This window comes from Haliaeetus albicilla, chromosome 27 (assembly GCF_947461875.1).
Source record: "Haliaeetus albicilla chromosome 27, bHalAlb1.1, whole genome shotgun sequence".
NCBI lineage: Eukaryota > Metazoa > Chordata > Aves > Accipitriformes > Accipitridae > Haliaeetus > Haliaeetus albicilla.
Window position 1 is genome coordinate 8,859,904 of NC_091509.1, and position 18,489 is coordinate 8,878,392.

The following is an 18,489-nucleotide window of genomic DNA, read 5'->3' on the forward strand; positions in this document are numbered from 1 at the left end:
CAATAAACTTTATCTTAGAAAAGAAACAAGTGGACATGTAACTGAATGGAAACCTCTGTCTAGATTAGAGATGACACGAAATTACTGTTGTTCTATTTTAAAATGTAGGCAGCTAGAAAGAGAAAGTTGCTCTTGTACAGGAAAAGCTTAAATTGGATTGAAAAACTATGTCTAGACATTGACTGCTTATGCACCGAGCACGTCAAATGCCCTTTTCTTTAATTCAGAGTCTAGAAGAACATTCATTTGAACAATCTTGCTCAATGTATAACCCTGAGGAAAGCTTATAAATAAGATGTGACAATACTCCTGGTATGTTTCAATATAAAAGACAGTAGCAAAGGGGGAAAAGAGAATCAATTCTAAATTGAGAGGTGAAGTAAAGGATACACAAGGAAAGTTTTTTTTGAAAATAGGACTGGCAGAAGGATTAGAGTGGGCATTATTACTTAAATTTTGCCCACCTTTCTTTAACTTTCACTGAAACAAACTTCTTTTCCTCTGTACCAGGGATTATGATCTTATGAAGGGTGTCAGCCTTGGCTAGAAAAGCCAATAATTTAATTTTATCTACTAAAATATGATGTGGGAAGCTATTTTAATGCAATCAGATACAGAATACTTACAACGGTATGTCAGAATTAATTCAGTGATTGTAGATGGCAAGCTAAGAATACAGAGTGAACACACCACTGTACTCTGAAGCTTTATTTAGCTGCTTAAATTATCAAAGTATTTTTAACCTCTGGAAAATGAGAACAAGATTCAAAGCATAAAGGCAATTAAAAAGACAGGGATTACTCTCATCTGTTAAGCATTGCAGCAGGTCTGAGCTAGAAGTCAGCTAAAGGTAATGCCATGAGGAGTGAATTGGGCAAAGCATAGGCCTAGAAAAAAGGCCTACAGTTCAGTTACAAGGCAAAACCATGTCTGTAAGTCTCCAAAGTACCAACGGACTGCAGTTATTTATTAGAAGATAGCAGATCTTTGACAAGATTTATTTAAATAACTGCAAGACATGAAAGTACTCCAGTTATTTACTGAATCTTTAGCTTCCCACATTTTATGGCTTGCTTTAATAGAAAAGCATAGCCACATTCATGACAGCTGCTGACCACTAACTTCCCAGCAATTCCTCTGTAATTCTGTTTTCGAAGGTTTGTAATTCAGCCATAAAATTCCCTACAAGCTAAATTTTCACATAGCTCTTGAGCAAAGTATTTCCTGTATTTAGTGTCTGATTGCTAGGCTTTCACAAATTGTGGCACAAGTTGTAGCTCATGCATCTTACATTCTTTTATTCTCTTATCCAAAGAAGTTAGAAAGAAAGGTCTTTCTTTTTAGCTTCCTTGGAGTTCCTAAAGTTTTCTATGAATAACTGTGTTGAGCAGATAAATTTGTTTTTAATTTTATTTATTCCATGAATTTTAAATTAGTTTGTATGTATTACACAATATGAAGCATTTAAAAGTGGTCACACAACTCCTTCATCGATATTAATGTTTCAAATGACTGTCCACATTTGAATACTTCCAGTGCTCTGGAAGAGTTTGTGCCTGTGCTCAACACTTCTGTAGCTACAGTTTTTAACCAGTCCTTAATTCTACAGTGTATTACAATAATGGAGCCAAATGCTCAGGTGGTATAAACTAACATGTGTCCCTAGAAAAAATAGGCGATAATTCAGTAAAGTTACATCAAACCTATTACTCAGTGTTCTGTAAACTATTTGTAATAAACCCAGTGTATCAGGTGAGCACCAAAAATTAATGTGCATCACATCAGACATAAAGTTAGGAGTGGGGACTAACCTTTAGCTATAATAATACTTTTTCTTTCACTGTAGGTAGGAAGTAAGGCTTTCCTTGCCATCAGTTTAAAACAAAGTATTTCTCATTTACTGCTTATGCCACGTAACCTAACAGAAAAACTTAAAAACAGCGTCCTCTCAGCACATTTACAGAACATCAGAAAAAAAATAATAGTATTGTGAGTGTAAATCCTGATGATTCTCAGTGCAAAGCAATGTTTTCAAGGTGGCAAAATAAGTCCATGTAAATAGAAACTTGCAGGAGCCTTTTAAGCATCTGTTAAGGAAGAAAATTAACTCTATCCCAGCCAAAACCAGGACAAAGGTGCTTACAAAAAAGATAATTTTAAACTCTTTCTGAGTCAATATGAGTCAGTTGTTGGAGAGGGACAGGAATTTTACATACAAGTAAAAAAATGGATGACTGGACTCTCTGCTTAAGCAAAATAGCAGCAACAATAATTATTTCATTTACTGAATACTATCTTTAAGGCTGTAGTACCTGCACATTCCATTGCCAGCATAGATGAATAACTATACTATAAAAAAGTTTTAGTCTTTCAATATTCTCTTGTCACAAAAAAAATCAATATTGGTAGTTATCTTGTTCTAGATTCAGAAATAATGATAGCAGATGGCCTACTGGCAAAGAAAGAAAGGGGGGAAAAAAAAAGGACTTCATGGATTCACCAAATAATTGAATAGTTTTGAGAATGTTTAGAGTAACCCAGTTACACCCTAATTCTTGGAAAATACATCTCTGGAATTCCAGACAACTAAAAATATCATCTTAAAATTGCCTAAGATGATGTAGATTCCTCTAATGATCCACAGAATCAGCTGCACGAGAGCTTCATTTTCTTCCCTAATAAAGGTGCTGGGAACTCTTAAGTGAGGATTGCCTTCAATTCCTTTTGTCGTTTTGTCAGATGAGTCATCATCCACAACTCTGAAAGTAGGGAGGGATTTCATAATTTTCATTACATATGTCATATCTTAAAATAGAGATGATCAGAGGACAAAGATATGCTGGAGGATTCTGTTGAGACTAGCTGCCCACCTACCTGAATGGGTAGAAAAGTGATTATTAACCAATTCTGACCCCCACCATTATTTTGGGGAAGGCGAAGCATTTTCCTTTCCAAAGCAAATCAAGAAGAATTTTTCCTTGAGACATTGAATTTGCAAGAAACAGATGTGTTTCTTCCACCACTGTATATTCTTATCAGGTAGTAACTAAAGAGGATTGCAAGTTTGGTACTGAAAAGATTCTTTAATGGGCTTATTTTTAGTCTTGCTAACCATTGTATTTAACCATCTTTGCAATGTTTTTCTGTATCTAGACAATAGCATCTTTATTTCAGCAAATACTTACTGTATTTAACTTTATAGACAGGCATGGTAAAGTGTTTCTTCAGGTAGAAAAATGAGGCAGAATTCAAACCTATGAAATATCATGGGCAAAACAAAATATTTTTTTGTTTCTTCATGTAAATGCATGAAGAATTTTTATGCTGCTTATGTTTGCCTTCAGTTCTGTTTAAAAATATATTATCTGCCTTTCTTAACAATTCATAGGGTGCTTCTCACATTGCTATCTAATAACCCTGAGCTATATCTGGTATTATCTATTTGGGTTAGATATGTTCCCAAGCTTATGAGTCTCTTCTGATTATCCTGCTGCCCTTATAATGCATCCAGCAAGCAGAGAATTGGCAATGAGCGCAAAAGGGCAGGCACACAGGTTGGCAAGGTCTCTCTGAGTGAGTAGCTTTGGAACAGAAAGAGCAAAGAGCTCGAGATCCTTGCAGTGCCTCACAAATCCTATTGACTCTTCAGCACAAGGGCAGCTGGGGTGAATTATTGGCTCCACAAAAGTCAATGGCAACATTTCTAGCTGTGGCCAGGCCAAGAGTTCTCCCCTTTTCTTTTTACTTGTCTGATGCATGCCTCTGTGCTCAATAATGAAAGCAGTGAATCTATGGGAGCAATTGTGTTGATATTGTTCTTATGCAAAGTCCTTATTACTGCCATCGCACTTCTTTTATGATTATATCAACTAAACAGAAGCTTCCAAGCAGTAACCTGAATATCAGTCCACTAGAAACTTTTTCTGTGAGAAATTTTGTTGGCTTAATAGAGCATATGAATATATTTTGGCAAGCTAAAGACATGAATTAGGGTTCACCTTAAAGTGACTCACTTTTCCTTAAATGTTCATTGACTTTACAAATGACATATTAGATGGCATAGTAGAACGTTTGGTTTATGCAGGTATAAGCATACTTCTCTAGTTCAGTCACAGCTTTGAGCACATTCAAAGCAATACAACTACTTCTTCTAATGCAGTGCTTCTTTTGGTCCATTGAACAGTCAATCTAGTCAACACTTTGAGCTCTTGTTCATGCCCAATGCTCAGTTTCTTACTGTATTTAGGTCTTCATGCCCCTTCCAAATTATTTAAAAAAAAAAAAAATTACATGTTGAAACAAACACTGCAAAGTGAAAAAGCAAAGGTTTTTAGCCAGCTTCAAGGTTGCAGGTATATAATACTATAAATGTCACCTATATTTCTGTATCTCATTAATAGTTTTGGAGTTAGAGCTGGTGCTAACATTGAGACACCTAAATCCTGTTTGGATGTTCCAGATGGTTTTTATTTTGATTACATATTTTCTTCACTTTCTAAATACCTCATTGAGAGACTATATGCTTGCTTTTAGCAACTTGTTTCACTGCCTCCAGGAATAAGATCTTTGAGGATTCATATTCTTATACTATTTTTTTAAGCTTATATACTAAGTAGGTATACTAATAAGGATATGACGAGTGCTTTTTTATAATGTAAATTACGTTTTTTTCTGGCTAGATCTGTCACTATAAGAAGGTTTTTAATTGTTCAAATATTTTACCCACCAGTTGAAGTAGGAAAATAATCCCAGGATAATAATCCCATGACTCTCTTTTCAGAGTCATGTTTTCCTAATCTGAACCTGATATGTTGCAATTTACCTCTGTCACTCTTTCGTCTTTGTATTTTTTTCCTGCTCTAAATTATGTCTTGGCAGTTAAATATGACCCTTCCCAAAAAAACTTTTTCACGGACCTGTACTGGACTGAACAATTCCCGAGTCCACAGTTTGTCCAAGCAGATCGTACTGGTTCAATCGAGAGCCATCTTCAGCCACAACCACTGACCTTGCTGGTTCCCGTGTCCATTCATACACAACCTCTGCTCTGGTGTAAGCATCTAATTTAAAAGAAACACACCGCATTTCAGCTTTGCACCTTCTATTGCCATATGGCTTTATCAGAACAATGTTTTGAGCAGTAGTTTGAATATTAAATTCTCCTTAATTATCTGCAGAAACCCACAACTAGCTTACTGGAACTTTTTATCCATGGGAAATACAACTGATTTTATAGGTCTATCCACACAATGATTAGCTAAATATCTGCTGCAGGGCTGGATTAAAGTTGGTCCTCAATGGCATGAAAATCTTTCTCTCCCCTACATGGCTTCTACCTGTGTAAAATCTGAGTAACCAGAAGTGAGAGCGACATGTGGAATTACATAGTCATGCGAGAACTCCAACTCTTTTTCTAACTTTCAACTACTATCAAGAAAGATGAGTTGCAGTCTTTCAATTTGTCATAGTGTGGTGTTGTCTGGGCCACTGTAAGAAAATAAGTCCTCCTAAGAGTGGCTTCAGTGATCTTATCAGCAGCAGCCTGGCTAGAGCTCTCTATTTGGTTATCCCCCCCTCACACTGTCCTTGCTGTATAACAGGCATAGCAGACATTTCTGAGGCTGCCTAGGCTTGAGTGAGCTTAAATCACAACTTATCTATTTTTTTGCTTTGGTTATTACTGGGAAATGCTCACACTCCAATTCACATTTATTTGAGTCTTGAACAAAGCAAGAAAAACACTGTGGGCTCTCCAAACCTAAGTAGTCTAGTATGTTATATAAATAATTCAGTAGCATACTACATATGTCATCCAGGTGTTTTGTGCTGTTATTAGTATGTTATTTATATTATTTCAGGAATCAAACTATATATAAATATTTTTAATCTTAGTCCCGTAGTAAAATTCTTCATCATTTTGCGTAGTCTGGAGTCTGACAGCTCTTGCTCTGAGAAGTTAGGGTGGGAATTAGTTGTTTACATAGAGGTACCTAGTGCCATTCTTCACACCTGAGTATCCAAGACATGTATGGGACTGCATGTGTGATCAGAACCTACATAAATCTTGCACCCACCAAAGGCAGCTGGAAGCCAGATGAGACATCTTAGGGCATATAAAACGGCACTAGACTCCTACCTACAGGATGAGATTTTCCCTTTTTTCAGGACTGGCAAGCAGGAAAGGAAAAGGAGGAATGTGATTCACTTGACCTCATTTGTGAGTTAGTAATTTTATCTTATCAATGTAAGAGGTAACAGCAATCGAAGAGGTGGTGTCGGATGCAGTATGCTGGTAAATTAATCGCGTGGCATTTGATCCTGCATTATTGAAGCAGAAGGGTGCTTTTACCCTCAGACTTCTTATTCCCCAAGCACTGTAACATACACATTGCTTTTGAGAATCAATGGTAAATGGAAATCTACATCTTAATAATTCTGACCTTAAAAATAATGGTCACAGTAAGTACAAGAATTGGCTTACTAATCTAGTCACATAAAGAAAGAGTGGCAATAATAATATTAATTTTCAAGCATTCAATTTGTTCTGGAGCATGAGGGTAGTTTGGAAGAGAGAGGACTGATTTTCTGAGCTGCTGAGAACCACTGGATTGGGTCAGGGGGAAGGGAGTACACTCATCAGTGCTGGAAAGGAGCTTGCCCTGCCCTCTGACTGCCAGATTCGGTGCTCTGTTCAGCTTCCATCCTCAGCTTCCAGTTCAGATATTGCTTAAGTAGCAACACAGCCTTTTGCTCCTATCACTGCTGCTTTCCAGAGTGGCCTTAGTTTTAAACCGACAATCAGATTTTTGTGGCAAGAGTTGAGGAGAGCATCTGCCTTTCTGGTTTTGTTTTGCCAACATATGGCTTTTTGTTGTTCCAGAATCTCTTTAGCATTTGTCACATTGAATTTGCATTGGAATAACCTCTAGCTTAAGCTGCTATTTTGGCAAATCACTTTAGCCTTGGAGCTGGGTCAAACATTTATTGGCCTCTACAGGATGGGCAGAGTCCACAGGAGACATGCAACTCCTTCAGCATGAGGCTTTTCTGAATCCAGCTCCAACAAGTGATGAGTGACAGTGGAGGACATGGAGAAACTCTTATCCAATTTAATCCAAAACAAACAGAGCTGGGCAAACACCACCTTGGGGAGCTACTAAGTGTAATATTGTAGTCTGCACTTAAAGCATGGCTTTCATGACAATTAAATGTCTTTTTCAGTAATTTTTTCAGTCCATTAAGATGATTATAATGAATTGCTTTAGTTGTTTGACAGAATGTCCCCAATGTATTTAAATGTGATTCCCACTGAAAAAGTTGCAGTTAAATATAATAACTTCTTTTCTACGTACAACAGTGAGTCCCATTTTCATATCTTGCTTGGGTCCAGCCATTTATCCCACGGCAGATATTTCTATTTATATCAATAACTAAATATTGAGATGAATATTCTATAATCTGATAATTATGACATATAATCTGATGGGAAGGAGGGGAGAGTGAATATTCCCCATGCAGTGTTTGCAGTAAAACCATGTTACAGAAGGAGCTCCTCCCCATGAGGATCCCAGATTAGAAGCTCATCTGAATTCGGTAGGGAAATGCAAAGTTTCCCTGAAAACTCCTTGATTTTGTCTCACGGCCCTTCCCAGCATTTGGAGTTACTTGTTTTGCTAGGTCCCATTTAGGACAACTGGCATGATAGCCAGTTAGTGTTCAAAACAAAAAAATAATGAAAATAGCCTGTAAAAGATGACAGACCACGCCTGCACTCTGAACTTAGAATGCCAGTTATCACCTCTGACTTTAGTGTAAGAAATGGTGTTTCAATCAGAAATATCACTGATTTATTTTCTTTGTTAATTTAAGAAAATTATGGATATTATGATTTTTTTTTTTCAGGATAAAAAGAAAACCAATTTAGATACAAAAGATATGCAGATACACTTGCATGTCTTTTTGCTGTCTTGTTTTTACCTTGTGGTGTGGTTCTGGAGTTCAAATCCATATTATCTATCTCTTTTCATTCATAATTTCTGCATCTCTTAATCATTTAATTGAGGCAAGATCCTGAGTAATCTGGAAAGCCGTGCACTTAGTGAACGAAGAGTACACTAATCTGGGACACAGTGGGCCAGAGAGAACTCAATGTGGGAAAAAAATAGGAACAATTTTTTGACTAGGGAATATCTGGTGTTTAGGCTGTGGCTCAGTGATGCACAGATGTGGTGATAGGTGTCTTATCAGGTCTATAAAAATTCAGTGTAGTAGTTCACATTTGTTCAGAAACTGTTGATGGTTTAACTTTGAATTAACAGCTTTTATGCACGATTAGCTATCTTCCTACCTCCCAGATCCAGCCTGCAGTCTGTGTAAACACTTTAATGTGCATTTCAAAAGAAATTCAATCCTGTGACCACTCCTGATCTAACTGGGATCTCAGGTGCACAGGTCTCCTTTTATTAATCAAGAATATACTGCAGCTATTTGCCCTATTATTAGATGGAGTAAGGCTTCCCCCCAACCCCCTTCTGTTTCACAGGAGATTTGGAAAGATTTATTGGAAGTCCTGTAAGGAAACTTAATATTCAAGGAGCAAACTATTCTTGTCAGTTATATTCCAAGTTTGTATGAACTTTGTGTTCTCTAAATCTTATCTAGGAGGCTAGTAGCTCTTTAAAGACAAAACAACAGTCCCTTCTCATAGTAAACATAGAGCTATTCAGCCCAAAGTAAATTATCACTCTGTCTGCTACCATGTGAAGAATGAATTGGGTGTTCTGTTTGTTGACTTCTAAAATTGATCAAGCCACTAAGTACCCACTATCAGTGAAACGACCCATTTCTACTAGAAAAAAATAGCCATTGAGGAAACAATTTGTACACTATTACATCTTCCACGCATTTTTTCTTCCATATTTGTGTTGAACCAACTGGAGTAAAATAGCTCTTCTGGTTTTTTTTACTTAAAGAGCTGAAGGGGAGCTATATTTAATTTTTTAAAATATTACGTTCAGCTAAGTTTGAATATATCAGTGTCAGGTTGGTTGCTATTCAAATTAAACTTTGGGGGGAAAGTCTCAATTTACAGAAAGCTTTGTCAGTTATTACACTGATTTCAATTACATTACATTTTGTCCAGTATGTTCTCTAATCTAAGGTTACAAATGCTGAACGTGTGGGACTCCATCGTGAGATTTTTCACTTCTAGAAATGTTGCATGATTGTAATATGAATATTTTATAATTTTAGGCAAAATTTTGCTCTAAACATGCCAAGAGTATGGTAGAGGAATTGTTTTCACCTAAAACCAATTCAGTCGTCCGTGGTCTGTATTACTTTTCTCTAACATTGATTTGTGGTCTTAACAAAATAAAGCAACTATAGGATTAACAACATTTTCTATGTGACAAACTACTTTTCTAGATGTTCAGAGCACTGTCATTTTTCTCTTTTGTGAATGTCCAGGCACGACATTGGAGGGTATTTAAGACACATCGAAGAGGTTCATTATATTAAATATAAATATATATAAGAATAAAAATACAACCCTGCCAAAAAAGTGAAAAATACACAAGATTAAAACCTTGAGGTTTTCTCAGTTGCAAAATACTTTTGTAAAGTGGCCTAAAAAGGGAGAAACCTCAATTTAAAATAAACTTACAGCTTCCAAATTTCAAGGGGCAAGCATGTGCATCCATAGGAAAGTCTTCTAAATGCATTGGACATTCTGCTCTCACAGTCAATCTATAATGGATTAATGAGCAAAAGGACACATTTATTCTAGTTTCATAGAAATAGCAAATAGACTTCTATTAAGACACATAGAATAAGTATAGCATAATATCTGTTATGTGATTAATTAGCAGCTAGAACTGGACCTGAATTGTCTGGCTGGGGGTGCTGACAGGCCTGTGTAGACACAGCAGTGTGACTGGCTCTGCCCCTAGACCGTGTTTCACTGTACAGCAGAGACATGCTCAGACTTCTAACTTGGAGTGAGGGTTAAATCTATTAGCAACTGAAATTGCTTCCTTGGTGCCATTGTTAAATTGGCCCACTCTGGATGCTCAGACATTTGCTGAAATCATTTCATTGCTATCAGCTTGGGTGCAAACGTGTTTCTCAATAAAAGAGATTAAATAAACTAGAAACATTCACATACCAGACATCAGCAAGGAATGAACAATAATACTTGAATACTGGACAGAAGATTGCATTAAGGCACTTGCGAAGGTGAGCAAATAGAAATGGTTATGGTCAAAAAAAAAGACATACGTGAACAATGTGCTGCCAAGATAGTGTTCTTGTGGATTAAATCCCTAAGAGCCAAGCATTTAGGAAGACAAGAAAAATTGACTTGGACTTGTGTAACTACCAGCCAAGCAGATTCCACCCTAGCCTAGGCAGTCTTGAAAAATGTTGCGGAATAAATTGAACATATTTGACAGGCTCCCAAAAGCCTGGAGACTTGGTTTTGTCCAAATACTTGTACTGCTTTTAAAAACATCTTTAAAATTGTTAAAAGAAAACTCAGTGTTTGCCTATGTACTGAGCTATCCATCTTGACTTTAAGTCAACAGAATCGCTTTATACCTTGTTTGATTCCATGGGAGACATAAGCAGCAGATGTGTAGCTCTGTAGAGATGACATACCATTTTTTTTCATTGTTTAATTTGCAGTCTTTTAATCCAGAATGTTTCCATGACTGTGTATCATAGTTATTTCAAAAGGATTTAACTCCTCTGCTGACAACTGGATAGCTAAAGTTCAGTTATCCATGAAGAGAATAATATATTTCCAGTAAGAGTGGTGCCAGCACAAAAATATTTTTTTTCCTAACTTTCCAATGCTTTAGTGAATTGTTTTTCTTGTTATGAATGGAATAAGAAATGTCTATTTTTAGACTGTCAAGAAATATCAAGAATGGGCAATGAATTCCATGCGCATCTGCTAGTTCTTAGAATCTGCTTTCTATAGGATCCAAAGATTAAAGATCCCTTGTACACGATCTAGTAGTCTAGAATATATTAAACTTTCATGCGTTGTTATACTTTGCTGATGGAATCCTTGAAAGCAATTCCAAATTAAGGTCCTCTGCAAACTGATGGATTCCTAACACTATAGGGACCTTTTTAAAATCAAGCATTAAGACACATCTAGGGGGAATGTGAAGGTAGCACAGCAGGAGGGGAAAAAAATAAACACTGCAAATGCCTCAGTTTGTCCGTCATTCCATGGCCTATTGTGAAAATAATTACTAAGCAGAAATCAAATTATGCTCAGAAAGGAACCTGTTTCTGTTTGGAAAATATGATGCTTTAACAAGTTAAATTGTCAAACTAAATGAAGGATATAATATTTTAGGGCTCACCTCATTGTGTATAGCAATGTCCCATCCTCTGTAATTCGTAATAGTTTATTTGGCATCGTCATGTTATGAGCCACTGACTTCTTTCCATTGTGGAAAAAGGTATCAGGTGTCCAAATTTTGCTGGCCATTAAATTATTTAACCGGAGAACAGTCATAGGTCCTTTGAATTTTAATCTCTCATCTTTCCAGCTTTGACGGAAAAATACATCTATAGTGTATTCCTACATCAATTCAGAAAAAAGGGAAACACTTATGATGCCATATGTTGCAATATGAGAACTTGAAAAGTATATTCTTACCATTCCCTAGAAGCAAGATGACTATTAATGAAATAGTAATTATCAGAACGTTTATTCTCTATATTACTTACAATGTACCTGAAGCTGGTTATTAAACAGTTACAATATCGTTACTGTGTTCAACAGAATAAATGTTAGGGAGAATAGTATATCAAAAGTTAGACAAGAATTTGAGATATAATGTAGTGGAAACAACACAATTCACCCTTTTCTCACTTTTCCTTCACCTTCCATAAAACTGTAATTTGAAGCTGTGGATATGTAGCCAGTATGCGTAGCACAGGAAGATTATGTCTCAGAATAAAACAAGCCTAGTGAGACAGGGTCTTACTAGAGCCTTTTGTTCTAAGTGTCTCATTAGCATAAACATGTAGCCAACCTGCAAAAAGTTCACAGTTCACTAAAATTACGTGGTCTGATTTACAAGACGAGGAATGGCTCACTGGGCCAAATCATTGGCCTACAGAGAGCACAAGCAGAGGACAGCTTTGACCCATGAGTTATAGCTTGGTTATACAAGGACTGGGCCAATAGGGAAGAGATGCAGTGGCTGACTCATTGTACATGGGGAGAATCAAAATAACCAACACTCACTACGAAATGAAAGAATTATTTGTTACAAAGCAACAGGAACAAAGTTAAGAGGGAGAGGGTGAAATTAGGAAAAATATGTTTGAGTATTATATGTAAAATATAGATGTATGTGGAGTGAAAGTGTGAAAAATTCCTGTGGATGCAGTATAGTATAATATTTTCCCAGGGAAAAACTCCACTCCAGCATGAAAGTTCAGTATGGGATTATCCTGTCCCTTCGATCATTCATGGCTATGATATTGTGATAAACATCAAAAGCAGCTATCCAAACACTGTTCAAAATTACCATTTGGCTGAGAAACTGAACCTTTGCTGAAGTCTCCTGCCAATAGAGATGGCAAATCCTAAAATAAAGGGAATTCCTGTGTGTGAAGGCACACACAGCTATAAGGAAAAGAGCTGCCCCAAGGAATATGTTAGTAAACATTCTGGAACGAGTGTGCAAAATCTCTCTGGGGCAGACTTCCTTAGACCTTCTTTTAACAAATGGCAACACTCCGTACAACATAAGCAAGTGTGAGCTGTTTATTCCTCGCGCAACTATCAGCAAGTAAGAATGGTGATTCTTATTGGTGGTGTGTTTTTCCTGGTTTTAGGGCATGAAATCCCTAAATAAATTTCTTGTGGACATGGAAATGTTGTAGTTCCATGGGGTGTTCTTACTTTGGGTTTGTTTGGGCTTGGGCTTTTTTCTTGGTTTTGGTTTTTGTTTGGTTTGGTTTTTTACATCCCAGACCTGTGAGTCATTTTGGTACATACTTAATTGTATTTCCATGGTTTTTTAATCATGTGCTCAGTGAGCTGCTGAAGTGTGGATTTGTTCAGTCCCAGTGACAGCAGTTCTGCACTTATAGCCAAGTACTTGCTTCAGAATTGTGCTGGGTTGGGGCCTTAGGTTGAACTGTGTGCAAAATCTTGTCCCAGGTGTGCAGCAGAGCACGAGAGAAAGAGATTTAAAAGGCAGTAGATGGCATTAAAATATTGGATTTGTTCCATGTTTTACTAACTCCAAAGAAAATTTCCTCCTACACACATGGGAAAGGTAAAAGACATGCCCAGAAGGTGACATCAGTTCAGTGTGCATGTAAGCCATTCCCTTTTTATCTCTTTCAACTGCAAAGGAGGAGGTGAGTGGGAGGTGGTACAGGTTGAGAGAAGGGAGTCTGGTTCTTCACTTTATGCGAACACAAGGTTCTTACGCTGGAAAGGAACAAGAATTCTGAGAGATTTGATAAGGGACCTGACGGCATAAGATAAAATTCAATTAAAAAGTAGCTGACAGGTCATGCCTGGCACAGACTGAATCTTTCTCTGTCCCAGGCTGTTGCACCATATAAGATGAATTCATTTTGGCTGAGATGTCTCAGCTCTTTAGCTTTCACTACCCACTTTAACATGTACAATAATTCTCCTCAAATGAATCCTGACAGACAGCTGATCTTTAAGATCAAATCATCAGATACTCTGATTAGGGCTTCTTCTACAGGAGTGTGCCATACAGAACAAAGGAACAGAAAGATTTTCTCCAAACCAGGTACTACAGCAGTGGTCTATGCGCAAACGTATGAGTGAGATGAAATTTGGAATAAATTCTCCACACTGGAGGCTCTCCAGTCCTTAGTGTGCAGTGAAAGAAAGAAGAGTCCTATCTGCACTTTGGCAATAAGTTGTATGGTATTGAATAGTTATTAACACTTTGACTTAAATGTTCTCTAATTTGCTCATCTGATACCTCTCCCTGGAGACTGTTTATTCACAGGGTAGACCACACTGTGGTTGGTCTACATCAGACAAGGTGCTGTACAGGAGGGTAGCGAGATAGAAATTTGTTCCTGAAGAGCTTACAGTACAGAAGCAGTGGGAATGAAGGTTTACTAGAAAAAAATATTCTGTCTTTATGAAAAAAGTTAATTTTAAAATGCTTCTTATTCCAAATAATATACATCAAAAATTTCACAAAAATGATAGTCATACAAGAATAGCCAGTTATCTGTTGATTAGTTCAATCCACCATCTGAGAGAACATGCCTGAAAACCTACAAAATTATTCCAAAAAAAGATGTTTTTATTTTAAAAAGTGCTTTTTTCCTGTTTAATTTTATTCACAAGTTTAAGAACAAGCCAAGACATTCTCTTTATAGAATAACAGGTTATATCTATGCTGCTCTTAAAAGAGTGTATTGAGAGTGGGTAGGAACACCATGTACTCCCTGATATATCAACCTACTATCTATATAACTGCCTCATTGGATTCCTGCAAACAGATGGTCTAGGTATGCTGATGTCTCACTGTGACTGTAGTTTCGTAACATATGGCATCAGCTGGAATAGCTCGTTGCCAGTTCCCAGCCATCAGTCCTGGGCTCAGAGAGCAGCGCATCGTTCCCTCAGTGTGCCAGTACAGCTGCTTGCGAGGCCTCCCTGTGACCAAATCTCACGCTCCTGTCTACGCTTACTGTAAATCTGCTCACTGGAGCAAATTTGGGGTAGCCCTCAAATAATGGTGTCTACAACCAAACTGTAGTATGCACAGAGGACTTTGCATTAAATGTACATTGAAATGAATATAAACTTCATATTCTGGTAAGCTCTTCATTTTATCTTTCTGTCTCTGATTTCACACTTCCTTAAGCAAAAGAGTTAGCATGAGTAGGCTGCACACACATTACTTTTTAGGGGAGGTGAGTAGGAGTTTTACACTAAATACTTTGCTGTAATTCCTTAGTTTTCAAGACATATGAACACCTGTCTGTGTGTTTCTTGGTCACAAGCTTTATTAAGAGACTGATGAATTCTTTCTCCTGTTTAACTAAGTGAAAATCAGGAGCCAATGTGGTATGGGTTTTTAATTATTTTTGAGATTTTTTTTTTTAGGTAGTGATCACTTATGCTATAGTAATTCAGCTATACTGACTTACAGCTGAAGTCAATAATTTATTTTCAAATATAACTATTCCTAATTCTGAAAGGAGGTTATTTTTGGCTTCACTATTTTATTCTTCCTTAAAACCCTAATTCCACAGAAATATCAGTTTGTCCTAGGAATGCTAAATTAGCTTTACCTTCTACTTCATAATTAAATCACCTGAAACTACAAAGTGTAAGTAGATGCTGAAGTCCAAACATTATATAGTCCCATATAATTCATCAGGCCTATCAGTTACTCTAAACTTATGTCTACATGTAGGAAAGCATCCATGTCCATTTGCTTATTAGACTGCCATTCACTGTTGGAGTTTTCTAGTAAATCTGATTCAACAGAGCAAACAGTAGCTTAGCCAGCTGACTTATAGAAAACAACTCTAATAAATATTAATACAAAGCACACATTTACCCGCATATATATCTCTCTCACTCTTTTTTTGTTCACTTCCCACAAGCATGTATGTCCAGCCCAATACTTTAAATTACATTAATTTTCAGGAAACTAATAAGAGACCTGTCCCCAGAAGACAGGTCTCTGCAAAAATGAAGCAGCCTCAGATCACTTACAAACTGCAGCTGCTAGTTTTAATTCAAAAGCTATTAAATGAAAAAAAAAAAGAAAAATGTTAGTCACATGACTGTGTTTGAAGTTTTCCGTTTGTCCAGTGGTGATTGGTTACCTATTTCAAGACAGAAACGGGAAAGCAAGATGAAGTGTTTTGCTGAACCAATTACCAGAATACAAATGGTGGATGTCAGTGGTTTCTACCAATCTTTATTCCAAGGAATTTCCCCTCTTTTAATGTATAATTTAGAGTAGCAGGTAAACATTGTGATTTCACAAAATTACTGCAGAACGAAAAAGCAGAAGTCATTGAATGATTTTTTTAAAATTCTTCTTCATGGTACGTATATTACTCAGATAGTATTGTATATATAGTACTCAGTATTGTAGATATGTGCTGAGGAGACAAGTCACCAGTCTAGCTGTTTCCTTGGATTACCCTTCTATTGCAGGTCTTCTCAGCAGAATGACTGGTCAAAAAGTCTGTGCTGCCCAAGCTATTCTTTCTCATTTAAATATCACGGCATCAGTTGCAAACATAAATTTGACTGTAGTTTTATAAATGCTGTTTTCCCAGCAATCAGGAAAATGGTGTCTTTGCATAAAGTTCATTTAGGAAAATAAACTATCTTGTAGAAGTTACCTTCTCTGTTATTCCATCCCTTAACATTGTTTTGTGTAATCAGAAATTTCTAATAACCTGGTGTTTAAGGCCTGTCTACAGTTTTAGTTCAAATTAAACAACTGACAATTTTGTGGTAAGAAATGGAACTTTCTTTTGGTGAATGTATTTAGCTAAGTGTAGCCAGCTACAAGGTTGAACTGTTTTCTTTGTTTATATTAATGAGGATGTTTCCAGCATTCATCCTAACACGGGATCCAGCAGATACTAGTAGCTGCAGACTAGGCTTTCCCTGTCAATAGCAACCTACTTGTGAAGACCTCATTTATATGCAAAATTTAAAGTACCTTATCCGTAGTCCTACACAATTTTAAATATCTCTTAAGACCAGGGCTCACAACATCTTCATTCAGTTTTCTGAACTTCTCCATCCCCTGCAGTTACCTAGCAATTTGATTTTAATGTTCATTCCATAAAGGAGTGACACTAATTCTCTCATTAATCTTCTCTTCTCTTTCAGCAACCAAGATCTAGGAAAGTCACTTCCCATTGATCAGTAGCTTTTAATATAAAAATACAGGTTAGACGGTACGGATGTCACACTGTATGCATAAGTGTTAATTGCATTTTAAGATGATGATCTTTCTTGGCAAATTGGATCAGTGATTGCCAGCAAGGACCTGAGCAATCATTCTCAGAAGAATATGGATCCAAACCCTAATGCATTTCATAACATATTATGTAGCAAATATAAGGTCTGTTAAAACACATTATTAAAGTCACTGAGGCTGCTAATTTCAGGGCACTTAAATGCAGTCACAGCTAGCAGGAATGGTTGCACATAAAAGCTGGCAGCATTTTGGAATCAAGGGTTTAAAAAAAGCCCAGCCCTAAAAGAAGTAAGTAAGTTATTGCATAGATCTTTCATCCTCCAAATTAAAAAGACAAGAGAAAATGAATGCTGTAGAAATACAGGCCATCACTTACCATATCATGGTCTGAAACAGGCCCAAAACTGGTGACGAAGATGTCAGTCTTCACTTCAGTTACACGCTCTGATGAAGCAGGAAATTAGGACAGTGAGTGTCTATCAACAGTCTTCATTAGATCTAACCACTACCAATTCTCACAATAAATAGAAAAATTATTGGCTTTGATTAGCCATTCTAAAATTGGTCTACAATACAGTCCTGATAACTTATTGCTTCTAGATGTAATTTCACAGTCGATATTGTCAGCAACAATTTTTATATTAGTGTTTCTACAGAGCTTTTTGAGACATGGCTTGTGATGCCCCAGCACAGCAGCCATAGTTCCGCTGTTGTGTAAATCTTTTCACTCTTTGACTAATATATCCTCTTGTCCGACAATATAAGCAGTGCTGAATATTTTACACAGCACTCAGAAGTCTCATTGGGTACTCAATGTTTCTGGGCAAGCTGAATGAAGGTCTCTAATAATTAACCCTGAGCTTATGAATTATGTATTTTTTATTGAGACACAGGAACATAGAAGAAAAAGAGAGAGAATACATTACCATGTATAAAAACATGAAGATGTTTTATTGGCATGAGTTAGAAATGGCTGTGTTACCCTTAATTGCGATAAACAAAAAGGAGTTAAAACTTTTCCAAATAGATATCAGCTAAACTTCTCTAATACAATTTTTTACATACGTATAAATGTTATGGTTTGTAAATGGTTTAGATTTCTTTTTAAATTGATATGGGCACTAACATTAGATTTCCCTTAAGCTACCAGATTTGTTTTATAAGCCTCAATGATAGATTAGTATAAATAATAATTCAGAAACCTATAACATGTACATAACACAGATTATATGTATATGCTATACCATAAAGCTAGATTTCTTTGTGATTTCAAGGGTGCAAATTTGCTCCATGGCACAACGCCCTCGGCCACTTCAGAGGAATCTAATGATTTTAGTGGTCACAAATGCTGAGTCTGAGATACCTAAAATGGTGCTGATCTCCAGAAAGAGCCAAACATCTGGCTTCCGCAGATCTACTCTTAAAAGTCCCTTTGAGAAACACACAAGCTTAACTTCCCCCTTTCCTCTCCTCCCCCTCTACACACACACCGAGTATC

The 18,489-nt window shown here is 36.7% G+C and overlaps 1 protein-coding gene across 5 annotated transcripts in view; it reads right to left on the reverse strand.

Annotated features, from left to right (window-relative positions):
- Nucleotides 1–18,489, reverse strand: part of GABRA1 (gamma-aminobutyric acid type A receptor subunit alpha1) — a 45,136-nt gene that overhangs the window by 10,092 nt on the left and 16,555 nt on the right. For all 5 annotated transcript variants that reach the window (XM_069772680.1, XM_069772676.1, XM_069772678.1 and 2 more), the window contains 4 exons: nucleotides 17,368–17,435; nucleotides 11,376–11,596; nucleotides 9,665–9,747; nucleotides 4,917–5,060 (listed from right to left, as the gene is read on the reverse strand). In XM_069772680.1, the coding sequence (XP_069628781.1) occupies nucleotides 4,917–5,060; nucleotides 9,665–9,747; nucleotides 11,376–11,596; nucleotides 17,368–17,435 (516 nt within the window). The remainder of the gene's footprint in view (nucleotides 1–4,916; nucleotides 5,061–9,664; nucleotides 9,748–11,375; nucleotides 11,597–17,367; nucleotides 17,436–18,489) is intronic.